Source organism: Prionailurus viverrinus, chromosome A1 (genome assembly GCF_022837055.1).
Source record: "Prionailurus viverrinus isolate Anna chromosome A1, UM_Priviv_1.0, whole genome shotgun sequence".
NCBI lineage: Eukaryota > Metazoa > Chordata > Mammalia > Carnivora > Felidae > Prionailurus > Prionailurus viverrinus.
In genome coordinates this window covers 207469175-207489389 of record NC_062561.1, presented here as the reverse complement: position 1 = coordinate 207489389, position 20215 = coordinate 207469175, and the positions used below count along the sequence as shown (strand labels likewise).

The 20215-nt window shown below is 41.1% G+C and overlaps 1 protein-coding gene across 1 annotated transcript in view; it reads right to left on the bottom strand.

Moving 5' to 3' along the window:
- The window catches only part of C6 (complement C6), a 66934-nt gene that overhangs the window by 2560 nt on the left and 44159 nt on the right, over positions 1-20215 (bottom strand). The window contains exons 10-17 of the mRNA XM_047864151.1: positions 18821-18987; positions 17183-17408; positions 16100-16271; positions 15793-15904; positions 13135-13267; positions 12020-12208; positions 6522-6612; positions 3436-3677 (exon numbers count right to left, since the gene is read on the bottom strand). Of these exons, the coding sequence (XP_047720107.1) occupies positions 3436-3677; positions 6522-6612; positions 12020-12208; positions 13135-13267; positions 15793-15904; positions 16100-16271; positions 17183-17408; positions 18821-18987 (1332 nt within the window). The remainder of the gene's footprint in view (positions 1-3435; positions 3678-6521; positions 6613-12019; positions 12209-13134; positions 13268-15792; positions 15905-16099; positions 16272-17182; positions 17409-18820; positions 18988-20215) is intronic.

Genomic DNA, 20215 nt, shown 5'->3' with positions numbered 1-20215 from the left:
CCTTCCAGGCCAGAAGATTTCTCTCTCTCTCTTACATGTTCTTATATCATGCTGGCTCACATCAAAGTTATTAATCCAATTATCATGAAAAGTTACTCCTCCAAGTACTGTGAACAATTGGAAGGTACAAAGCTCGTTTGTCTTTAGAGGCCTCCTCATATTATATACAGTGACTTGTGCATCTTGGATACTAAATGGATGTGTGCTGAATAAATTTCCTCCTTCTATTAGTTGATGGTGGATATTTTTGAAATTTAGGCGAAACATTCAATGTGCATAGAAATAGACTCCTTATGAAGCCATTTGTGTTCTAACTTTTCAAATGGGAACTTGATGTTATTTTGAAGTTCCATTTTTAAACTTTTTCTATCTCATTTTAGATAGAGAAGGAAAAGAGTAGCAAAGTACACAATGTCATCAGTAACAGTTTAACTGAGGTGACATTCAATGCAACTCAAAATTAATAATATCCCAACTTGCCATATGTGGGTTGGGTATAAAATACATTTTTAGCTTTCTCTTTATTCATAAATACTGAGGTTTGTACATTGATTCTGTTCTATAGTGCTACTGAACAGAATTCTCTATGACGTTGACTTTTGCTCACCAATTAGAGAAGACTGGCACAGGCAGACCTTATCTTTAGGGGGTGGGGAATGCTTTCAGTATACTGATTGTGTGTAGGATCAAAGAATATTTTAAATGACTGAAATATCTTATTATAAAGTGTTCATGTATTAGTCTGACTGCCCCAAGACATTCTGGTCACTTGAGCAATATTGGTTAAGTATTCAAACTTTTTAGTGTTCTTGTTTTAGACAAATGTAGACTCCTGGCGGCTGTGGATTTAGATATCTGTACAGCAGAGAGTCAATAGTAAAGACAGATTTTGATGAAATTGCAAGCCAGAGATTATTTGTTACTCAGACACATTTAAAAGGAATAATTTGTGGAAAAAGAGCAAAAAAAAAATCATTGCAATACGGAGTTCCATGAAGATCTTTTCTCCATGATAAAAATGGAAGGACGGAAGCTTACACTAATCATATCCGCTAATACCTCATTATTTCTGAGATGTCAGCTGGGTAATGGTGTTGGTCTGGCAGTTAAAAATGAATGGTAGCATTTAGCCACAAGGTGATTTAATACTGATCAGAATTGGGCAATATATATATCAGACCCTGGCATGCTGTCTCTTATGTGGACTTGCCTTGTTCAGATATGGCACGAAGGTCAGAAGTCTCAGACATTGACCTCCCGAGTGACCACCCTCAGGTGGCCTATGGACTATGCCATCTGTGTCTACCCTCTGTCATGAATTCAATACTGCCACCTCCCAGGGGAGCTGGATCTTGATAATCAGAGTTAAGTGGATCAGGAAGGAAGTGGATTTGGGTAATAAGACATCTCTCCTTTTCCAGGACTGAATTGAAGAGCCAAGGGGAACATTGAAGTTTTTGTGTTTATTTTTGCAAAGGTAAAGTGGTTTTAGCAAAAATTTAATGCAACAATTCAACAAGTTTCCATTATATACTTTATGTCTCAATCTAAGATAGTTTTTTGAAGATGTGTCACAAAGGAAATCTAGCTGCATACTTGAGTTCTGCTAAATCCTGATCTTCGGCCCATATCTATGTATTATATAAAGCTTAGCTGAACTGTGTCAGGGTCAAACTTCATCTTAGAGAAAATGTACTCACTGCTGTGAAGTTTCCGCTTCCAATTCACAAACAAAAATGCCCATAGCCAATTCGCTTACAGAAAATAGAAATGTAATGCCCCTTCTTAAGTATCAAGTTGGCAGAAACATAAAGAAGTAATAACTCAATGTTTCGGTGAAGGTATGGGTGGCAGTCTTTCTTATACATTGTAGACAGGAATATAACATGGTAGAAACATTTCTGGAAAGCAAGTTGATACACTGTGCCAACAAAGACTTTATATGTGAAAATAATATTTACCTATACATTTCATTTTCTAAGGTATATCCTGAGGAAGAATCTAAGATTATAGATTTATCTGTGATCAATTTGTCTATTATAGCACTGCTTATAATAGCAAAATATTGGGAAAAATCTAAACGCTTAACAGAAGATTAAATAAGTTATAGAATGTCCACATGGACTTTTGCAGAGATTGAAAATTATGTAGCAGAATAATATATGATGACATGAAAACAGTTTCATGATATATTAATTGAAAAACAGCAATATAGAAAATAAGATGTGAAGTATGATACCTAAAAAAAAAAGTAATATAGGGGCGCCTGGGTGGCGCAGTCAGTTAAGCATCCGACTTCAGCCAGGTCACGATCTCGCGGTCTGTGAGTTCGAGCCCCGCGTCGGGCTCTGGGCTGATGGCTCAGAGCCTGGAGCCTGTTTCCGATTCTGTGTCTCCCTCTCTCTCTGCCCCTCCCCCATTCATGCTCTGTCTCTCTCTGTCCCAAAAATAAATAAAAAACGTTGGAAAAAAAAAAAGTAATATAATCAGGACCACTCCTGTGTATAAGGCCCTGGGGAATTTTTTTTTATGGGATGCTTCTCTATATAAACAATTACAGTAACTCTGAATTAGAGTGTTAGCACCATACTTAGCAGGCCAATCTCAAACAGTCCTGACAAATACCCTGCTTTCTGGGAACGAGAGTCTAGCTCGGAGCCATGGATGACTGCAGGCATGAGTCCCAGAGCACCTTGGAACATCTGGTTGACCCCATGCATGGTGAGAGGGAAGCAGTAGAAGGTTGGAGAATGTTCCACCTGGGAGAAACAGTGCCCGAACCCATGAGAAACCCTGACTGGGTTCAGAGAGTCCTGCCTGATTAACACTGCCAGCCTTGGAGGCTGGCACTGCAGAAGGACTTAAAAAATTTTGAAGAAGATGTTTCTGGCAGTTAGTATCCATGAGGAACTCAGTCTAGGCTCTAGGTTCTAGCTATGTTGCCCTACCCAGTCTCAAATGCCAGAGGAAAATTTAGACAATTTTGAGAGAGAGGGAGACAGAATCCCAAGCAGACTCTGCTGACAGTGCAGAGCCTGCTTGGGATTCTGTCTCCTTCTCTCTCTGTCCTTCCCCTGCTTGCTCTCCATCTCTCTCAAAATACATAAACTTTTTTTTTTAAGGGTAGTATATGCATATATGATTGTATATGCATAGAACAATAATTGGGAAGATTCACACTAAAACTACTAAGGTAGTTATTTCTAATAGTGAGTGGGTTATATTTTTGTATTTAAATAAAAAATTTTTATAAAATGTTTTTATAAGACAGTGTAAAGGAATTGTTTTTGATTAAGGAAAGGTTGTGTGTGTGTGTGTGTGTGTGTGAGAGAGAGAGAGAGAGAGAGAGAGAGTATATAAATGCAAATAAGATTAACTGTTGAGATGAAGGCTAAGAGAGAGCATTTCCAGTGCGTGGTCACCACCAGGGCTTACCCGAACACTTTTCCCAGTCGTAGCAGGTGTCATAGCCACAGGATTCTTTCTTTGTGCTGTTGGTTGAGAGTTTTGCTCTTTCAAGACCCCATTCTAACTGTGGACCATCTTGGCAGGAACCAATATGTAGAAAATGGAGTTGCTGATTATTTAAACATTTCTGAGCCAAAAACGTACAAGCAGGTGAAGTAAAGTAATGGTTGGTGTCTGTATCAAACACACAGAGATCTTCAGAATAATGGCTGCCCAAGAGAGGAAAGAGCGCATTTATATATGAAGACTAGAAAAAAGGAGATGGCATGTAGCCAATATAATATGTAATCTTTCCAGCCAGTTTTCTGACGACCCGCCTCCCCATCTGCCCCATGCCCCCAGCTTCTCTTCTTTCATCTTGTGTGCTCTGGGATTCATCTTTCTAGAATTTCATCTTTTTTTCTTTTAATGTTTATTTATTTTTGAGAGAGACAGAGCATGAATAAGAGAAGGGCAGAGAGTGAGGGAGACACAGAATTTGAAGCAGGCTCCAGGCTCTCAGATGTCAGCACAGAGCCCGACACAGAGCTCAAACTCACGAACCATGAGATCATGGCCTGTGCCAAAGTCGGATGCTTAGCCAACTAAGCCACTAGAATTTCACCTTAATCTTGGTGTTACTCCCAATTGTCTTCAAATCAAAGTCTGAATTCTTAAATTCTGGTAATCAAGATCCTCCATAATTTGACTCCAACTAACTTTCCTTTCTAGAATTATTTTCCTTTCCTTCTTAATCCGTATTACCTGGCAGTTATATTGATCATTTTCTAAAATTATAAGATTACCTTTCCTTTGCTGGCATCCGATGCCCTGCTCAGTCAGCATTGTATTGTCTCTCTTCTATGCCTGTCTGTGTCCAGTTTAATTCCTGACCACACTTTGAAGGTAGCCCTGATCAACCTAGCCCATGTAGTCTGGACCTCTTCAGAATTCTCTAACATTCATTAATTTGCAGCACCAGAGTCTTCTATCATTACATAGCTTTGCAAGTGTGTTTGTATACTTTGATTAAGTGCATCAGTTTTGATATCATTCCTTGGGTAACTTGCTTAATCTCCCTAAGTAGATGCTAGGTCTTGCTGCTAGGAGGCAATCAGCAGCTACAGTCCTTCTTTTGTTGCGAGGACAAGGGCTGGTTTACTCTAAATTTGAGTTTCTTCTCTGATGTCAGTCTTCGAGTTAACAATCAGGGCATCAGTGTGCAAAATTATCTCCAGGTGCTAGAGCCGAGAAGAAAAAGGCCACTCCCTGTGTTCAGAGAACTTAAACTGTGGGGCTAGCCAGTCCCACAAACACCTTCGATGTTGTACAGAAGAGAACAGAGGACTACAGAAAGAGTCTAGAGAGGTAGGGGAGAGCTGAAATTCAGAGAGTTCCAGAGGACAGTCTGCATTCTCATGACTTGGTATTGGAAAGACAAAGAAGGAAGTTTCTTCTGCATTAAATGGGCAATATGAATGCTGCAGGTACTCCCCGGAAGGCTGTCTGTTGGATGAGGGGACTCCAGCAGCAAGAAGCTACATGATGGATCACCCTGGTGAGGATTGAGGTGGGGGGGTGGTAGGTAGGACCACCCCTGGGTTGTATTATGTTTGTGGAATTATACAGGAAAAGACCCTATAGTGTTAATCAATCAATCAATCAATCAATCCCTATAAGTGTTTGTTCACCTGCAGCACAGAGGAACATGAGAGCTAATTGGTGTTAAAGGTGAAGGATAACAACTGGGCACAGTCTGTTGGCTTCCCTTCCCAACATTCAGTCTTTCTTCTCCTCAGTAATATAACTCTAATTTTATTCAATATGTCTATGCATCCAGTCAAAGGTGTATGTGGCCATACGAATAAGAAAAGGTTAATGAGATGAAAGTGAGTGATGGGTCTTCTGAGAATTCTCCTTAAAAACAGAGAAAATGTCCATTTTTGGTCTTCTCCCTTCCTACTCCTACACAGCAATCTTGGACCATGACACAATTTAAGGATGGTGGAACAAGAGCAGGAAGGAGCCTTGGTCCTATCTGCAATGAGAGTTACCATACGAGCCCTAGGTTGGCAACCTCTGCATTTATTTTGTGAGATAGAGAAACAAAATTTTATCTTTAGCTAACACTGTTTTGAATTAAATCTGACTGAAAGTCCTTAAATTAAGAAGGATGCTTGGGGCACTTGTGTGGCTCGGTCGGCTAAGCATCTGACTTTGGCTCAGGTTATGATTTGACAATTTGTGGGTTCAAGCCCCATATCCAGCTCTCTGCTGTCAGCACAGAGCCTGCTTTGGATCCTCAATTTCTCTCTCTCTCTCTCTGCCCTTCCCCCTTTCACACTCTCTCAAAATAAATAAACATTAAAACAAACAAAAAAAAGAAGCACTCTCAACTCTCCTCAGTTTATTCATTTAAAGGAAAGGCAGTTAGGGGCACCTGGCTGGCTAAGTCAGTGGAGAATGCAACTCTTGATCTTGGGATTATGAGTTAGAGCTCCACATTGAAGTAGAGATTACTTTAAAAAAAAAAAGAAAGAAAAGAAAAGAAAAGAAAAGAGAAGAGAAGAAAAGGCAGTTATAACAACAAAGAGGAGATAGCTATCTAGTCATGGCGGTCACAGGATTTTTCATTTTTTTTCTTCGTGCTCTCTACCCCAGCATGAAAAATAAACTGACAAAGGGGAGTACATATGCACGAAGTCCATGTTCATACCACTTTCTCTATTCTAAGTTTTTGGAGTCACAACCTTGCCCTGTGGTTAGGGGGAAGAGGAAGGCTTTGAGATAATTGAGTCTGAAACCAATTATGGACAGGAATAAGTCTTCATAAACAAAACTAAAACTGTCCTGATAAACAAATGCCATGCAAACTTAGGGAACGGGGCTGAGAGATAATTAAGAAAGCTTGCTACCCAGTGGGGAAGAAATCAACAGAGCACAGGGGGTATCAGTTATGTGAAAAATTAATATGTTTCGTGTTTGTGCTTCAAGAAGCTCAGCTCCTCTATCAAACTGGTTACACGAGACCGGTTTTCCCAATTTCCAAATACAGTCCATAGAGTATCTCTCACCTACAGTCTTCTTCTGGAGACATGCAAATGCATTCAGATCCCAACTGTTTTTGTCCTGGTTGACAATGACCCTTTAATTTTGTCAAAACATCTGAAACAAAAGAAAAGGGGTAAAGGACAGTGCACAGCATGACTTCCAAGCGATACATTTGGATTTAGTAGAAAGGCAGTGGCGAAAAGTTCTCATTTATCTGTAGTTAGAGCATTCATTTTGCCTTTTCCAAATATGTTGTCATGAAATATTCCATCTAAAGGTCTTTTCTAGCTCTCATGAGCTGTCATTTTCCAACCTAAAATTGCTGTTAAGTACAGAGAACTGAAGAAAATGGAATTTGTGAAATTTCTGTTCATTTGTTCTTCAAATATTGACTGGGCAACTACAATATTCTCAGCACTGTGTTATGTTCTGGAAATAGTGGACTGACCAAAATTTCACCCAGATTCTATGCTCACAGAGCTTATAGTTTTGTGAGAGCAGAGTGACATTAATCAAACACACCAATACAAACAGAATTGCTCATATTATTAGCATTATTAAAGAGAAAGCATACAATCAGGAAAACTGACGTAGTGAGGAAGGTTCAGAATGGCAAAATGGAAAGAAGAAGGGGAATGTGTTCACAGCAAAGGAAACATCAGGCATGGAAGTTCTACAAAGAGAGACAGCATGTGATTTTCCTGGAACTGAAAGAAGGCCAATGTGGTTGAAATGCAGAAAAACAAGAGCATGGAACAAGATGAGGCCAGAGAGGTGAGTGTGTACCAGGCTGTTCAGGGTCTTATAGAGCTTTTGAAAGACGTTTGCCTTTATTTTATAAACAATGAAAAGTCTTTGGTGGTATAAGTCAGGGGTCGTATGACAAACTCAGGCCCGGATTCTGAAAAAGAAATGAATTGTGGCCTCTGTATGCGGAGAATGGATTTGAAGAGATATGGTGGCCAAGAAGGCTTTGGGTAGACAGTCTATGAGGTTATTATAGTAGAGCAGGTGAAAGAGGATGGTAATTTGTATCAAAATGTTGAGTTGGAAATGGAGACAAGTAGGTAAACTTGTGACATATTTATCAGGATAGACAGATAAAATTGCCTAATGTGGGTAAGTTATGAGAGCTGCAAAGTATGGTTTCTAGGTTTTTAGTTTGCATTAGATAATAGACATTGGTGCCTTAACTGTAATAGAAAATATTATAAGACGTTTAGTTTTAGGGAGGGGGGTAATGACTCAAGAGTTTCTCTCTGCATATGTTAAATTTATGGTGTCTTTAAGTCACTCAAAAAAACTAGATCAAGATAAATACATACAAATGTGACTATTTGGGTTTAACTCAGTGGAGAAGTCTGTGCTAACGATTTAAATTTGTTATTATTCTACGCGGAATCATTGAAACCACAGGTGAGCTGTTGTGTGAAACAGACTTCCCAGGACTGAACCTGATCGGGCATCCACAGAACCACAATGGCTTCTGGAAGCAAGTAATTGTCAAAGGATGGCAGTAGGCAGCTATATCTAGATATCCTGCCACATTAGATGGCAGAACAGGAGACCAAGCTCAAGGGTGCTTTCCTTTTTTTTAATGTTTATTTATTTTGAGAGAGAGAGAGAGAGAGTGTGTGAGAGCAGGGAGATGCAGAGAGAGAGAGAGAGAGAGAGAGAGAGAGAGAAAGAGAGAGAGAGAATCCCAAGCAGGGTCCAGGTCCATTGTGGAGACCGCAACCTGAGCCAGCATCAAGAGTAGGATGCTTAACCGACTAAGCCACCCAGGTGTCCCCTCATGGTTACTCCTTTTAGCCTACAAGGCGGAAGGTTTGGTAAGGGAAGGAGGTTTATGTTAGAGGCAAAAACAAATATTATAAAAATTGGTAGGTTTTCCTCTTTTGCTGCTATTTCTGTTTCCTATGATCACTCTCTCACAGGACCCTCTGATGAAATTTGGCCCTTAACCTTCATGAACATGGAGATGTATAGTGGCTGGTAAGGCCTCAGATACGAAGCATTCCATTGACATGGGATTGTTTTTCTTTGCTTTGTTGTAGAGCTATACCTCTTTGCCCTTTGTAAATAAATCCACACTTAGGTCAGGGAAGGACCCCTAGCTATACATCGTTTCCAAAGAGAATCAGCTTCCTAGTATTTGTCATTACTGATTTGAAGTTGCCACTGATCTCAGGCAAGGAGTCTTTGCTCCCTCAGCGTGTCAGGTTGAAGTCAGAACTGGCTCTCAGCTGCCCACACCGCCTGGAACAGTTTGTGAATGACATGGAAACAAGACGCTGTGTGTGATCTTTGGAGTGCTGGGGTCAAGGGGAACTTCTGGAGGTGTCAATTTCTCAGAGGAGGAAAAAGTAACTGTAGAGGCACCTACCGTGTCAATTCCTCAGGAAGCAAAAATCCTTTTTCACACTGAAAGAATTAAAACCCTTTTCCTAACCAGGGATGGCCTGAAAGCCTCTTTATCTCACAGCTCTCCACACATTGAGAGGAAAGAGTGCCCAGTTTTATTGATGATTTTCTCTCTCTTTCTGACTTTCCTCATTGATCTTTTTGCCAATGTTGTTGGAGAGAAAATACACAAGATAGGATATTTATTTACTTTAGATGTAGAACATTTCATTCTTTCTCAGATTAGATTATAATCCCAATTTCTTTTCCAAACACAGAGTCATGGGCGTGTATGTGTGTGTGTGTGGACAGTGCTGTATAGAGAAGATGCTACTGAAGATACCCGGAGGATCTTAACCTTCTGAAGCCTGTAGTTCCCTCTGATATATATGATCAGGAGTTGAGTGAAATCAAGCCACAATGTCAACCTCAAGTTCTCACAAATTTCCATGATCTCTCTCTTTTTTTTTAAGTTTACTTATTTAATTTGAGAGAGAGGGAGAGAGACGAAACAGGGGAGGAGCAGAGAGAGAGAGAGAGAGAATCCCAAGTAGGATCTGTGCTGTGAGCCCAGAGGCCAAAGTGGGGCTTGATCTCACAACCGTGAGATCATGACCTGAGCCGAAATCAAGAGTCAGAGGTTCCACCGACTGAGCCACTTAGGTGCCGCCCATGATACCTCTTTATCAGTAATTTTAAGTTTATTTAATAAGTTAGCTTTCCCCCTTTTCTTCATGCATTGTAATAGCCTAGAAGAGGATAACGAAGGCCACGTGGCAAAGAGCTTGGGGAATGAGTTCAACTGTAGCTCAGTTCCTGTTGACTCAAACTGCCTGACCTCGGGTTTAATTTAGTCTCTCACTACCTTCTGCTTCTATGTAAGCAAAATGGGCCTAATCATAGCTGATTTCACATATATCTTCAAGGACCCTCTGAATAAAAATGAGACATTATTTGAACAATTGAAAAATTTGGAAGATATGAATTAGTAGATGCCCTCAACTGTCTTCCAAATAACTCACTTGCCAGGCTAGGTTCCCCAGTCCCTCCATGGTAGTTGCCTGACTTCCAAGTTTATGGGTTCCTCTTGGTAGAGGAGGCAGTTAGATAGTAATGCGGAGGGACAAAGCAGAAAGGCACCCCTTAGGCATTAAAGGGGGGGTGGGAGACCACTCGTTGCAGTAGGAAAATCCCCCACGAACAGCTAGATGAGGCTTTGTTATATCCTCAGAAGACATTTCCCTCATTATATTAAAAAAATTTTTTTAACATTTATTTATTTTTGAGAGACAGAGCAAGAAAGAGCACGAGGGGCAAAGAGGTGGGGGTAGGGGGGTGGACAAAGAATCCAAAGCAGGCTCCAGGCTCCGTGCTGACAGCTCAGAACTCCTGGAAGATCTTGACCTGAGCTGAAAGTCCACACTTAACCGGACTGAGCCACCCAGCCACCCGGACATTTCCCTCGTTATAATATCATTTGCATAAGGTCTCTGCCCCTAAAATCACCATGACAGCTGTGATCAATCCAAAAATGGAAAGGAAAAGGGTGGAACCTGGATTCCTGAAAAAAGCAGGCTGCTTACCTCAGTGAATATTCCTCCCCTAATTACTCAAAATATAATAAAAGCTTGTAAACCAAAGAAATTTGGGGCATTTGCTCCCTGGAGCCTACCTGGTCTTCCTCTAAGAGTATCCTTTTGCTTTAATAACCTTTCCTGCTTGCACCACCTATCCGCGGTGTCTGTTCTGTCCTCCGATTCCTTCTGGCCCAGAGACCAAGAGAACTAGGGCCTCTTGCAATCCCTTTTGGCAACACTGTCTTCCATAGCGTGACACTTCTGCAGCTACAGGCTTATCAGTGTTGTTTGTTTCCAAATCCATTCAGGCCACTTGTTATTGTGATTGTGTAAGTTAATGAACTGTATCAAGTGATAAACTTTTTAAATAAAAAGTTGGGAATTTTAAACAATTAAAAATGATTTGCAAAAATTTTGCTTTGAGTTCACTGGGGATGTGACTACTGTAAAAGATTACGAAATACATATATTTCATATATAAAATTTATGTATATACATAAATTTAAAATCATTCTGTAGTCAATTTGTTTCAAAAGTGACTTTAACGTTTTACCTCTCTTCAAAACAACAGTTCTCAACTCTGCATGCATTTGGGTTAGCTAGAAGAAATCTTAAACAAACGCCAAATACTAGGCCCTCCCCAGCTCAGTGACATCAGAATTGGGGGAAGGAACCTAACCGGAGGTGTTTTTTAAAGAAGTGCCCCACCTGCAATTAAACATGGTTTTAGAGGAACTGATAGGGAATAACATAGGTGGTGAGTCATGTATTTGTTTTATTTGAGGAAGAAGTCTTGGAGCTGAAATCAGAAGACTAGAAAATAAGAGCTTGGGGGGTGCCTGGGTGGCTCAGTTGGTTAAGCGTCCATCTTCGGCTTAGGTCATGATGTTGCAGTTGGTGAGTTCGAGCCCCACGTCGGGCTCTGTGCTGACAGCTCAGAGCCTGGAGCCTGCTTCAGATTCTGTGTCTCCCTCTCTCTCCTGCCCCTCCTGTGCTTGTGCTCTGTTCTTGCTCTCTCAAGAATAAACATTAAAAAAATAAAAAAGAAATAAAAAGAAAATAAGAGCTTGGTCCTATGTCAGAAAATGGGTGGATAATCATGCATTTCTGTGTTTTAAGTTAAAATAAAATGCTTAGGTAATTAAAAAGTAGTGTGCACTACTTTTTTATGGCCCCCCACTTTAGCCAGATTTTCAGTTTACCATTAATTCTGACTTTGTTGGATGGCCGCGCTTGCATTCCCTCAAAATATTGAAACATTGTATTGGAAAAGAAAATCGACCTTGCTTTCTAAAATTTGAAGATATCTGCTTGACCAATAACTTGTTATCTGCTGCCTGATCTCATCACGACACAGGTTGAAATAGAAAACCTAGCCTGTGAGTGGAAACTTCTGCTTTCTTCTCCCAAAACATCCTCAAGAATGCTATGTACAACCTGTGGTAGTATGCTATGGTACTACCAGTTTTGGGGGTGCTATGCTACTACCAGTTTTGGGGGGCACCATCTCAGCAGACGCTAGCATCCTGAGTGACACTCACCTTTTTCACAGGTGAGCGAGTTTGAAATGGGTGGTGTCCAGGAATCCCCACTGCATGTGTACTGTGATGGCCCAGCAACGACAAAGCCTTTGGGACAGGTTAGCTCAATGGATTCACCGATTGCATATAATCTCTGAAATGGCGAGATGGTCAGAACTTCCTGCACAATTGGCTTGAGGCACTGTGTCCCTGCAGGCAGAGAAACATGTCAGATGTGCTTAGTGGAGCAGAACAGTCAACAAATGTAAGCAAGAGGTGATTTTAGTGGGATTTACTGCATTGGTGCTGCTTTAATGCCATGTTTTGATCAGAAAACTGGGGGTTGGGGTGGGTGGAGGATCCAGGCTTCCCGAGAGAGTCCTCCACCGAGATGCTCCCGTTCGTTCAACTATCTGAGGTGCCCTTGCTAAGGAAGTGGCTCCAGAAACTTCCAACTTTCATTGCATTATTGGGACTTTCTCCTTTCAAAAAGTATTTCCCCCCCTCTTCTCCCTAGCAGGTCCTCCCAAGAGGAAGTCACCACATTGTGGATGGCACAGAGGCAGACGTTCTGATTGACATTGGTTTCAACTCTCCCTAATAACCCTTTGGGGGTCCCTTTTTGAGCCTTATGTGAATTTTGTTTTGACTTTACTGTAGCTTACAAATGGGTATGTGTGGAGCTTACAAACTCCTCCCCTCTTCCTCAGTAAAGGATGTGGATGGGCTCCAAAGAGAAAACTGCATTTCACATAAAATCGCATTTCTGATGCACAAAGAATAGGAGGAGTATCATCTTCCTGGGACTCATTCATTTGCATTAATTTGTACATCAGGCAAGGCAGATGCCTGTGGTTAGATGTAGTTAGAGGACTTCCTGGATTTCTTTGCAAGTGCATGCTTTGTAGTCCTGGGTCTATGAGGCCGATACACAGGGGCATGAGAAGTGAAATATGAAGATATTTTGGAACAGAATGTTAGCAGATGAATCCTATTTTCTGCTCACTAAACCTTTTCACCAGAGCTACTAAAAAAAATAGTATGATATACTGATCTCAGTGTGTGATTTTGCTCTAGCTATATGGGGCACGTTTATTCTTCAGAGCAGTCGCACAAAAAGTTTGGCCAGTACTCACGGTGGCATTCCACATCTCCCTGCCTCCAGGTCCTGTCTGGTAAGCATCTGAAGTACTGGTATCCAACAGCCATGAATCCAGAAAAGCATGAAATTTCAACTTCTTCCCCAACTGCGTACAGTTTCTTTTCATTCTAGAATTAAAATAGAAACCAGCCCATTATCAATGCCAGGGATGATACCTTTCAACACCTCAGGGTCATCCTGGATTCTTTCCATTCCTTAACTCCTCTATCTGCTCAGACAGTCCTCTCAATTTCTGCTTCTAGACATCCCTCAAAGTTTTCTCCTTTCCTTTGCATTGTATTACTTTTGAGTAAAAACTACTGACAGTGGAGGTGAGGTCTGTAATAAAGAGCAAAACAGAAAAAAAGGTGAACTTATTCCTGGGAATGGAAACATACAATCTAATTTTATAAAAAGAGTCATTAGAACAATGAATCACTGTTTAAAGCCTTTGTGTGATTTTTAAAATTAGAATGTTGATCATTTTAACAGTTTTTGTAAGCAGCTAGAAAAAATAAGTCAAAAAGTATGTGGGTATCTGGATCTGACAAAATGGAATTTTGAGGATTATGTTCTAGGCCAGGGAATAGCAAATTGTGTCTATAAAGGGCCTCCAAAGTCAATTGCAGCCTATTTTGTTTGTTGCAACTACTCACCTCTGACATTGTTGCCACTACAGACCTATGTAAATAAACAAGTGTGGTTGTATTCCAATGAAACTTTGTTTAAAAAAAGAAAAGAGGAAAAAAACAGAACAGGAAACAGATGGCAGGCCAAATTGTGGCTGTGGGCCTTAGTTTGCTGACTCCTGTTTTAAAAGATTCATTCCCAAAGTGTGGTTCTAGAACTAGCAGCATCAGCATTTCATGGGAACTCGTTAGATATGGCAGTTTTGGGCCCTGCCCCAGACCTATTGAATCAGAAACTCTAGGCGCGACACCCAGCAACCCGTGTTTTAACAAGCCCTCCAGTGCACTCTTTTCTAAAGACTAATTGACATTGTCTCACTCCCAAATATTTCCTCCACTTAAAGTCAGCAGAAGACAAAAGAACGCGGAAGGTATATTAGCCCAGACTATACTCCATGGATATTTGTTTGCTGGCATTGGAGAATTGAGGATTATTGATCTTTGATCATAAATATGATACAGTTGGAAAAAGATTAATTTAAAGGCTTTACTGAGTTAAAGAAAGCTAAAACAATTTTTTTAAAGTCAAAATTAATTAGGGAACATGCCTTCTGTGATCAATTTTAAATATTACACGTTTCTAATTTATATCTAAAGCCACAGACCTATCTGAAAAATATGTTTAGTTATTTTTAATCATACAAACATTGTAGCTCAGTAATAAAGATAAAATTAAAAGGCATTAAAACTGTATTGACTGCTTAAGAATTCTACAGGTTTCTAACCTAAGGCATTATAGACTCCACATCTCCTGTGACTAGTTTGTCTCTCTGAAAACGTGTGTTAGGTAGAGAATTACTCTCCTCAGATTCAGGAATAAACAGTCAGATCTTATTTGTACATTTCTTATAGGTCATCCGAACCTATATATTGTGGTCACATTCCACTTTCCATTCACATAAGTGGACCATGAGTTTAGGAATTAGTGGTGCCAGGGAAACTGCTGTCCTTTGGTCTAACAACCAAGTATGAAGACCTCTCCAGGGAATTCAAGACGGAGGAGTGGCAGAGTGTTTCTAAGTATTCATTTTTAAGTCAACAGAAGATGATTAAACTGAGAACAATAACCCTACATAAAAGAAAACACATACTTTTTAAGTTCTATTTTTTGGAATTTTTAAAAATGATTCTTTTTTTTTTTACTGTATTAATTATTTACTGTTATGTAAAAATTACCTCCAATCTTAGTGACTTAAAACAATATACATTGTAACTTTTGTGGGTCAGGAATCTGGGCATGATTTAGCTAGGCCTTCTGCTTCAGAGTCTCTTATATGTATGTAATCAAGCTGTCAATGTGGCTATGGTCTCATCTGAAGGACCATCTGGGTAAGGGTTCACTTTCAAGCTCACTCATATGGTTGTTGGCAGGATTCAGTTTCTCAAGGGTTGTTGAGAAAGTGTTATTTCCTTGCTCGTTATTAGCCAGAGGCCAACCTCAGGCCACGTGGGCTTCTCAATAGGGTAGCTCACAACAGAGCAGCCTGCTTCATCAGAGGAAGAATGAAAGAAAAATGCAAAGACAGGCTACAAACAAGAAGGAAGTCACAGGCTTTTATAGCAGACTTTTAGAAGTGACATTCCATCACTTTCCCCATAAACTTTTCATTAGAAATAAATCATTAGGTCCAGCTCACACTCAAGGGGAGAGGATTACACAAGGGCACAAATACCAGAAAGTGGGGATCATTGGAAGCCAAAAAATGATTCGTTTTTGAGAGAGTGAGAGAGAGTACAAGCCGGGGTTGGGGGGGGGGGCGGGCAGAGAGAGAGGGAGACAGAGGATCCAAAAAGGGCTCTGCACTGAGAGTGGAGAGCCCAATGCGAGGCTCAAACTCACAAACCATGAGATCGTGACCCGTGATGAAATCAACGGTCGGATGCTTAACCAACTGAACCACCCAGGAGCCCCATAAGTTCTATTTTTTGAACTCCAAACTTGAAGTGGAGGTCAGGATGCTTACCCGGATAAATCCATTTTCCGGAGGCACTGGCTGAGGACACCCAGAATCTGATTCTGTCTCGGGGAGGTCTACTTCTTTCACTTCTTCATCATCGCTGATACATGGCTGTCCACTAAAAGGGAAAAATAAATACGTGTGCATATGTATATGTGAAGGTGCATGCATATTTGTAAAGAAGCATTGGAGAGAAATGGGTACGCCAGATCCACGAATACCTTGCTAATACACTGTGTTGGAATAGGTAAAACACAGCTTATTTCTTTACTTAGCAGTAGGAAAATACACCTTCCCCGGCACCCAGCCTTACGTGTTCTCCATGATGGAAAATGTGCAGTGTTCCTCTTGCCGTCTTTCCCCCTCACAGGGTTTCCCTCCTTGCTGGGGGGCAGGGTTGTTGCACTGCCGGGTTCTCGATCTCTTATAAGTAGCATCGCACGTGCTCCAAGGAGACCAGCAGCTCCAATTCCCATCCACCGCATCTGGAACACAGGAAACCCACCCACCCATCCAGGCGAGGCTGAGAGAACCGGGCCTGTGAGGCCAGGCCAACTCAGTCTCCTCACGTTTTAGCTGTGTGATTCTTTGAGGAATATCACAGGGTTATCATGAGGATGAAAGGAAAGTACCTATGAGAGGGCCTGACACCTTGCCTGATTTCCCTTTCCTGTTCCCACAGCCTGAATGAAATGGCAACAATTATGAATCATTTTCAACTATCAGCACCGTATCACACACGTGTGTATATGCATACGGATATGTATACATATGAACTTCTTCTGAACAGAATATGTATCAGATTACTTTTTTAAAGGTCATAGAATATATTCTCACCCCCATGACACATCCCCTTGCTAAGGAGCATTAGAGATAGCCAAACTTAGTCCTGAATGAAAACTTTGGTTGTTGGCTTAATTTACCTCTTGTTACAAAGCCGTTGTCACTCTACGTTATAACATTCTACTGTTAATAACAGCAGTATCACATATTTTATTTTATAGTATAGTTTATTATTTTATTTTATATTATAGGCATTGTGCTGCAATATAAATATAGATAAATAAATATCAATATATGTATATGTACATGTATAAAATCTTCAGGTACATGCTGGCATTGCCCTCATTTTATGGATGAATGGATTGGGGCATTGAGGGGCTAGGGGGCTTTCCCAAAGTTACATAGCTGGTAGGTTACAGCCAAGACTTGGTCATACCAGGGCTGTTTGACAAAAGTCAAACTCTAACTTTTTACGAACTTACCTTCCTTGCGAGTTTGGATAAGGTGGAAGCTGTTAATAGACATTTGGTTTTATTTGACCAACCTAGAATACCTTTTGGAAGAGAAAAGGGGCCTACCCCCCCCCCCCCCCAGTATGTTATGCGATACTTACTGGACTTAAAATCCGGGGAGCGTCTCTCACAGTTCTCTCCATACGTGCCGCTCTGGCACACACACAGACATTCGGTCCCTGAGAGTGTGGGGCGGCCATTATTAGGGCATGGAGCACACCGGCAGGGGTCAAACTTGGCTGCGTATTCTCGAAAAGCTTTCCTGAGGTTGTTCCGTCTTGTCACCGCACAGGGGATGTTTCTCACCAAGTCGGTGATGGGAGCAAGCTAAGGGCAGGAGGTAGAGAGGAGGTCCAGTTCATCACATCCCTGTGGCACATGTTGCCATCCCTGCTCAGTTCTCACAGACTGAGAGGAAAGGTCTGGAAAATCCTACACTTCAAAGGATTATTGTAGAATATAGCACATCTGCCTGTTGAACCAGCGGAGAAAAACCCTCTCTGTGAGGGTAGGGGATCCTTTTCTTTCCCTTCTCTAGTGGGTAGAGCAGCTCTCTGCAGGGTTAGAAGCCAGAAGCTCTCTGGCTTCTCTTGTCCTTGATGCGATGTTTCTGGAGCTCACTTTCCCTGGAATCCTATTATGAAGGAAGCCTCACAAGCAGTGTTGTCACATTATGTCACATTATTTAGGAAGCACCAATTGCATGCATCAAGGCTCTGAGAGAGGTGACCGCGAGTTGGGCAGCTCATGAATGCTCTGTTGAAACCTCATTAGGTTTGATTCAAGCAGAAAAATCCAGAGAGGGTGAGGAGAGGCTTTCTGTGTTCTTGTTTGCCAGGGACAGGATTGGTGCTTGGCAGAACCCCATGACAAAATATGGAGCAGGAGAAATGAACTCGGCCATGGGATGAATGGAAGAATTACAGTAACAAATAATGGAGCTAACACAAAATCAGAGCTCATTTTATTAACATTTTAAAACCTCAAAGGAATGACTATCTTGTGCAGCGGATAACTCACAGCTGCCCAGCCTGGCGGCCAGATCTCACTTTCCCACCATAGCCTATAGAGCTCAAAGTATCTTCACGTTGCGGGTTAATTATTTTACTTTCATAACGATTGAACTCCTTTATCCCCATTTAAATGAAATGAGCAGAACAGCTTCTTTGAGGGCTTTAAAAACTGTGCTTGTGTTTTAGTCAAAACTGGTTCCAAATGGCATATGACTGATATGTGGGCAAAGTATTCCCTACATAATAAAAGTCACCTTTTCATGTAATCACAGCAAATATAGGACAGGTCATTGTAATCCACGGGGATAGAAACAGAAAGCCAAGTGGATCTAAGATCCCATTTAGCCCACAGAGCTGTAAATGAAGACTTAGGAGTGCTCATTGAATAAAAAGCTGCAAGAAAAGTACACAAAGCAGATTGATTGTACACTCGGGGAGCTGAAGGCACTACTTAAGGCAAGTTTGAACAATTGTATTCACCAAATTCCCCTTCCTGGTATTTTATATGTGCTAGGAATTCTAAATACTGTACTGGAGGATGCTTGTTTCAAAAGCAAAAGCAATCGACGTGTAATCTAACGTTTTTTAAAAAGTACATTGTGCACGTATACTAAAGAAAGACATTTCCTTTATCATCTGCGAGGAAAATCGAAAAGGAATTGTGTGGTGCACGATTTGCTAGAGGACTACTTTAGCTTTCTTACCCATAATATTTTTTACTCTTACCTCAAAGTCAATCACAGCAGGATTTTCCTTCACAGATTCTAACCACTCAGCAAATACCTTCTCGTCAGGACTGGAGTTCCCTCTCTCCCACACCAATTTGGCTGCGTACTCACTTCTCCCACCTCGAATCAGGGAGATGCATTTCTCTGCTCCCTGCAAAACCGAGCCTGCAAGGTGTTTCGAGAAAATTACTCATTTAATTTTACTGCAGATTCAAACTTCAAAGAAAAGTCTATTTGCACAGGAGCAGAAGTAGATGGTAGTCATGTGGCTCCACTAAATAAGCTGGTGAAAGGGCACCTGGGTGGTTCAATCAGTTAAGCATCTGACTCTTGGTTTGGGCTCAGGTCATGGTCTCACGTTCGTGAGTTTGAGCCCTGCGTTGGGCTCCAGGCAGAGTCTGCTTGGGATTCTCTCTCTCCCTTTCTGAACTCTGCCCCTCCCCTGCTCGTTCTCTCTCTGTCTCTCTCTCTGTCTCTCTCTCTCTCGTCCCCCCCACCCCACACAAGTAAATAAATAAACTTAAAAAAAAAAAAGCTAGTGAAAAGCAAGAGAACACTCCTCAGCCCTACAGGGAGTTTAATAATAGAAAGGATAACAATGTTAGCCGTTACCATTTATGAAGCAACTTGTATATTGCAGGCACTGTGCACATATTGTCTTAAGTAATTCTCACAACAATGTTGAGAAGTAGGTATTGTTATAAACACAGGCATTGAAGCTAGAAGTAATTTAGCCTGGAACACATGTAGAGTTACTGGGAGTGGGGTAGGGGTGGGAAGCCGGCGTACTAACCTGCCCAGGTGCAGACTACTCTGCTCCCTGCCCTTTGATGCCAAACCTCCCACGTTTGACTTATATGAGCATATGTCTTGGGCCTTCAGAATAACATAAGTCACATGGTTTCTGATATCCAATCAGGAGACTTCCAATTACATTAAAAGTTGATAGAATGCTTTCAAGCTTAGAGACAGGTGCAAAAGCACAACTAACCAACGAGAAAGAAAAAGTTAAACCTCAAATTAAGAGCTGGCACAGTGTTTCTTTAGAAGCAATGATATTTAATGTACACAACACAGATCTTTTACACAAATTTTCAAAAACAAGTCCTGTGAACTAATGGGGTCTTTAACTAATAAGGGTAGGATCTGAGGAATAGGAAGGTGTAGGGAGAAATAAAAGCAAATGAAAAGGAGGCCGGTGATATGGGTGACAGTTAATGGCATTAATTTGGTGTTTATTGTGAAGTACCAGTAAGGATTAGCTATGCTTCCACTGTTGAGAAATTCTAGGGGTGCCTGGGTGGGGCAGTCAGCTAAGCGTCTGACTCTTGGTTTCGGCTCAGGTCATGATCTTTCGGCTTCTTAGTTTCAAGCCCCACATCAGGAGCCTGCT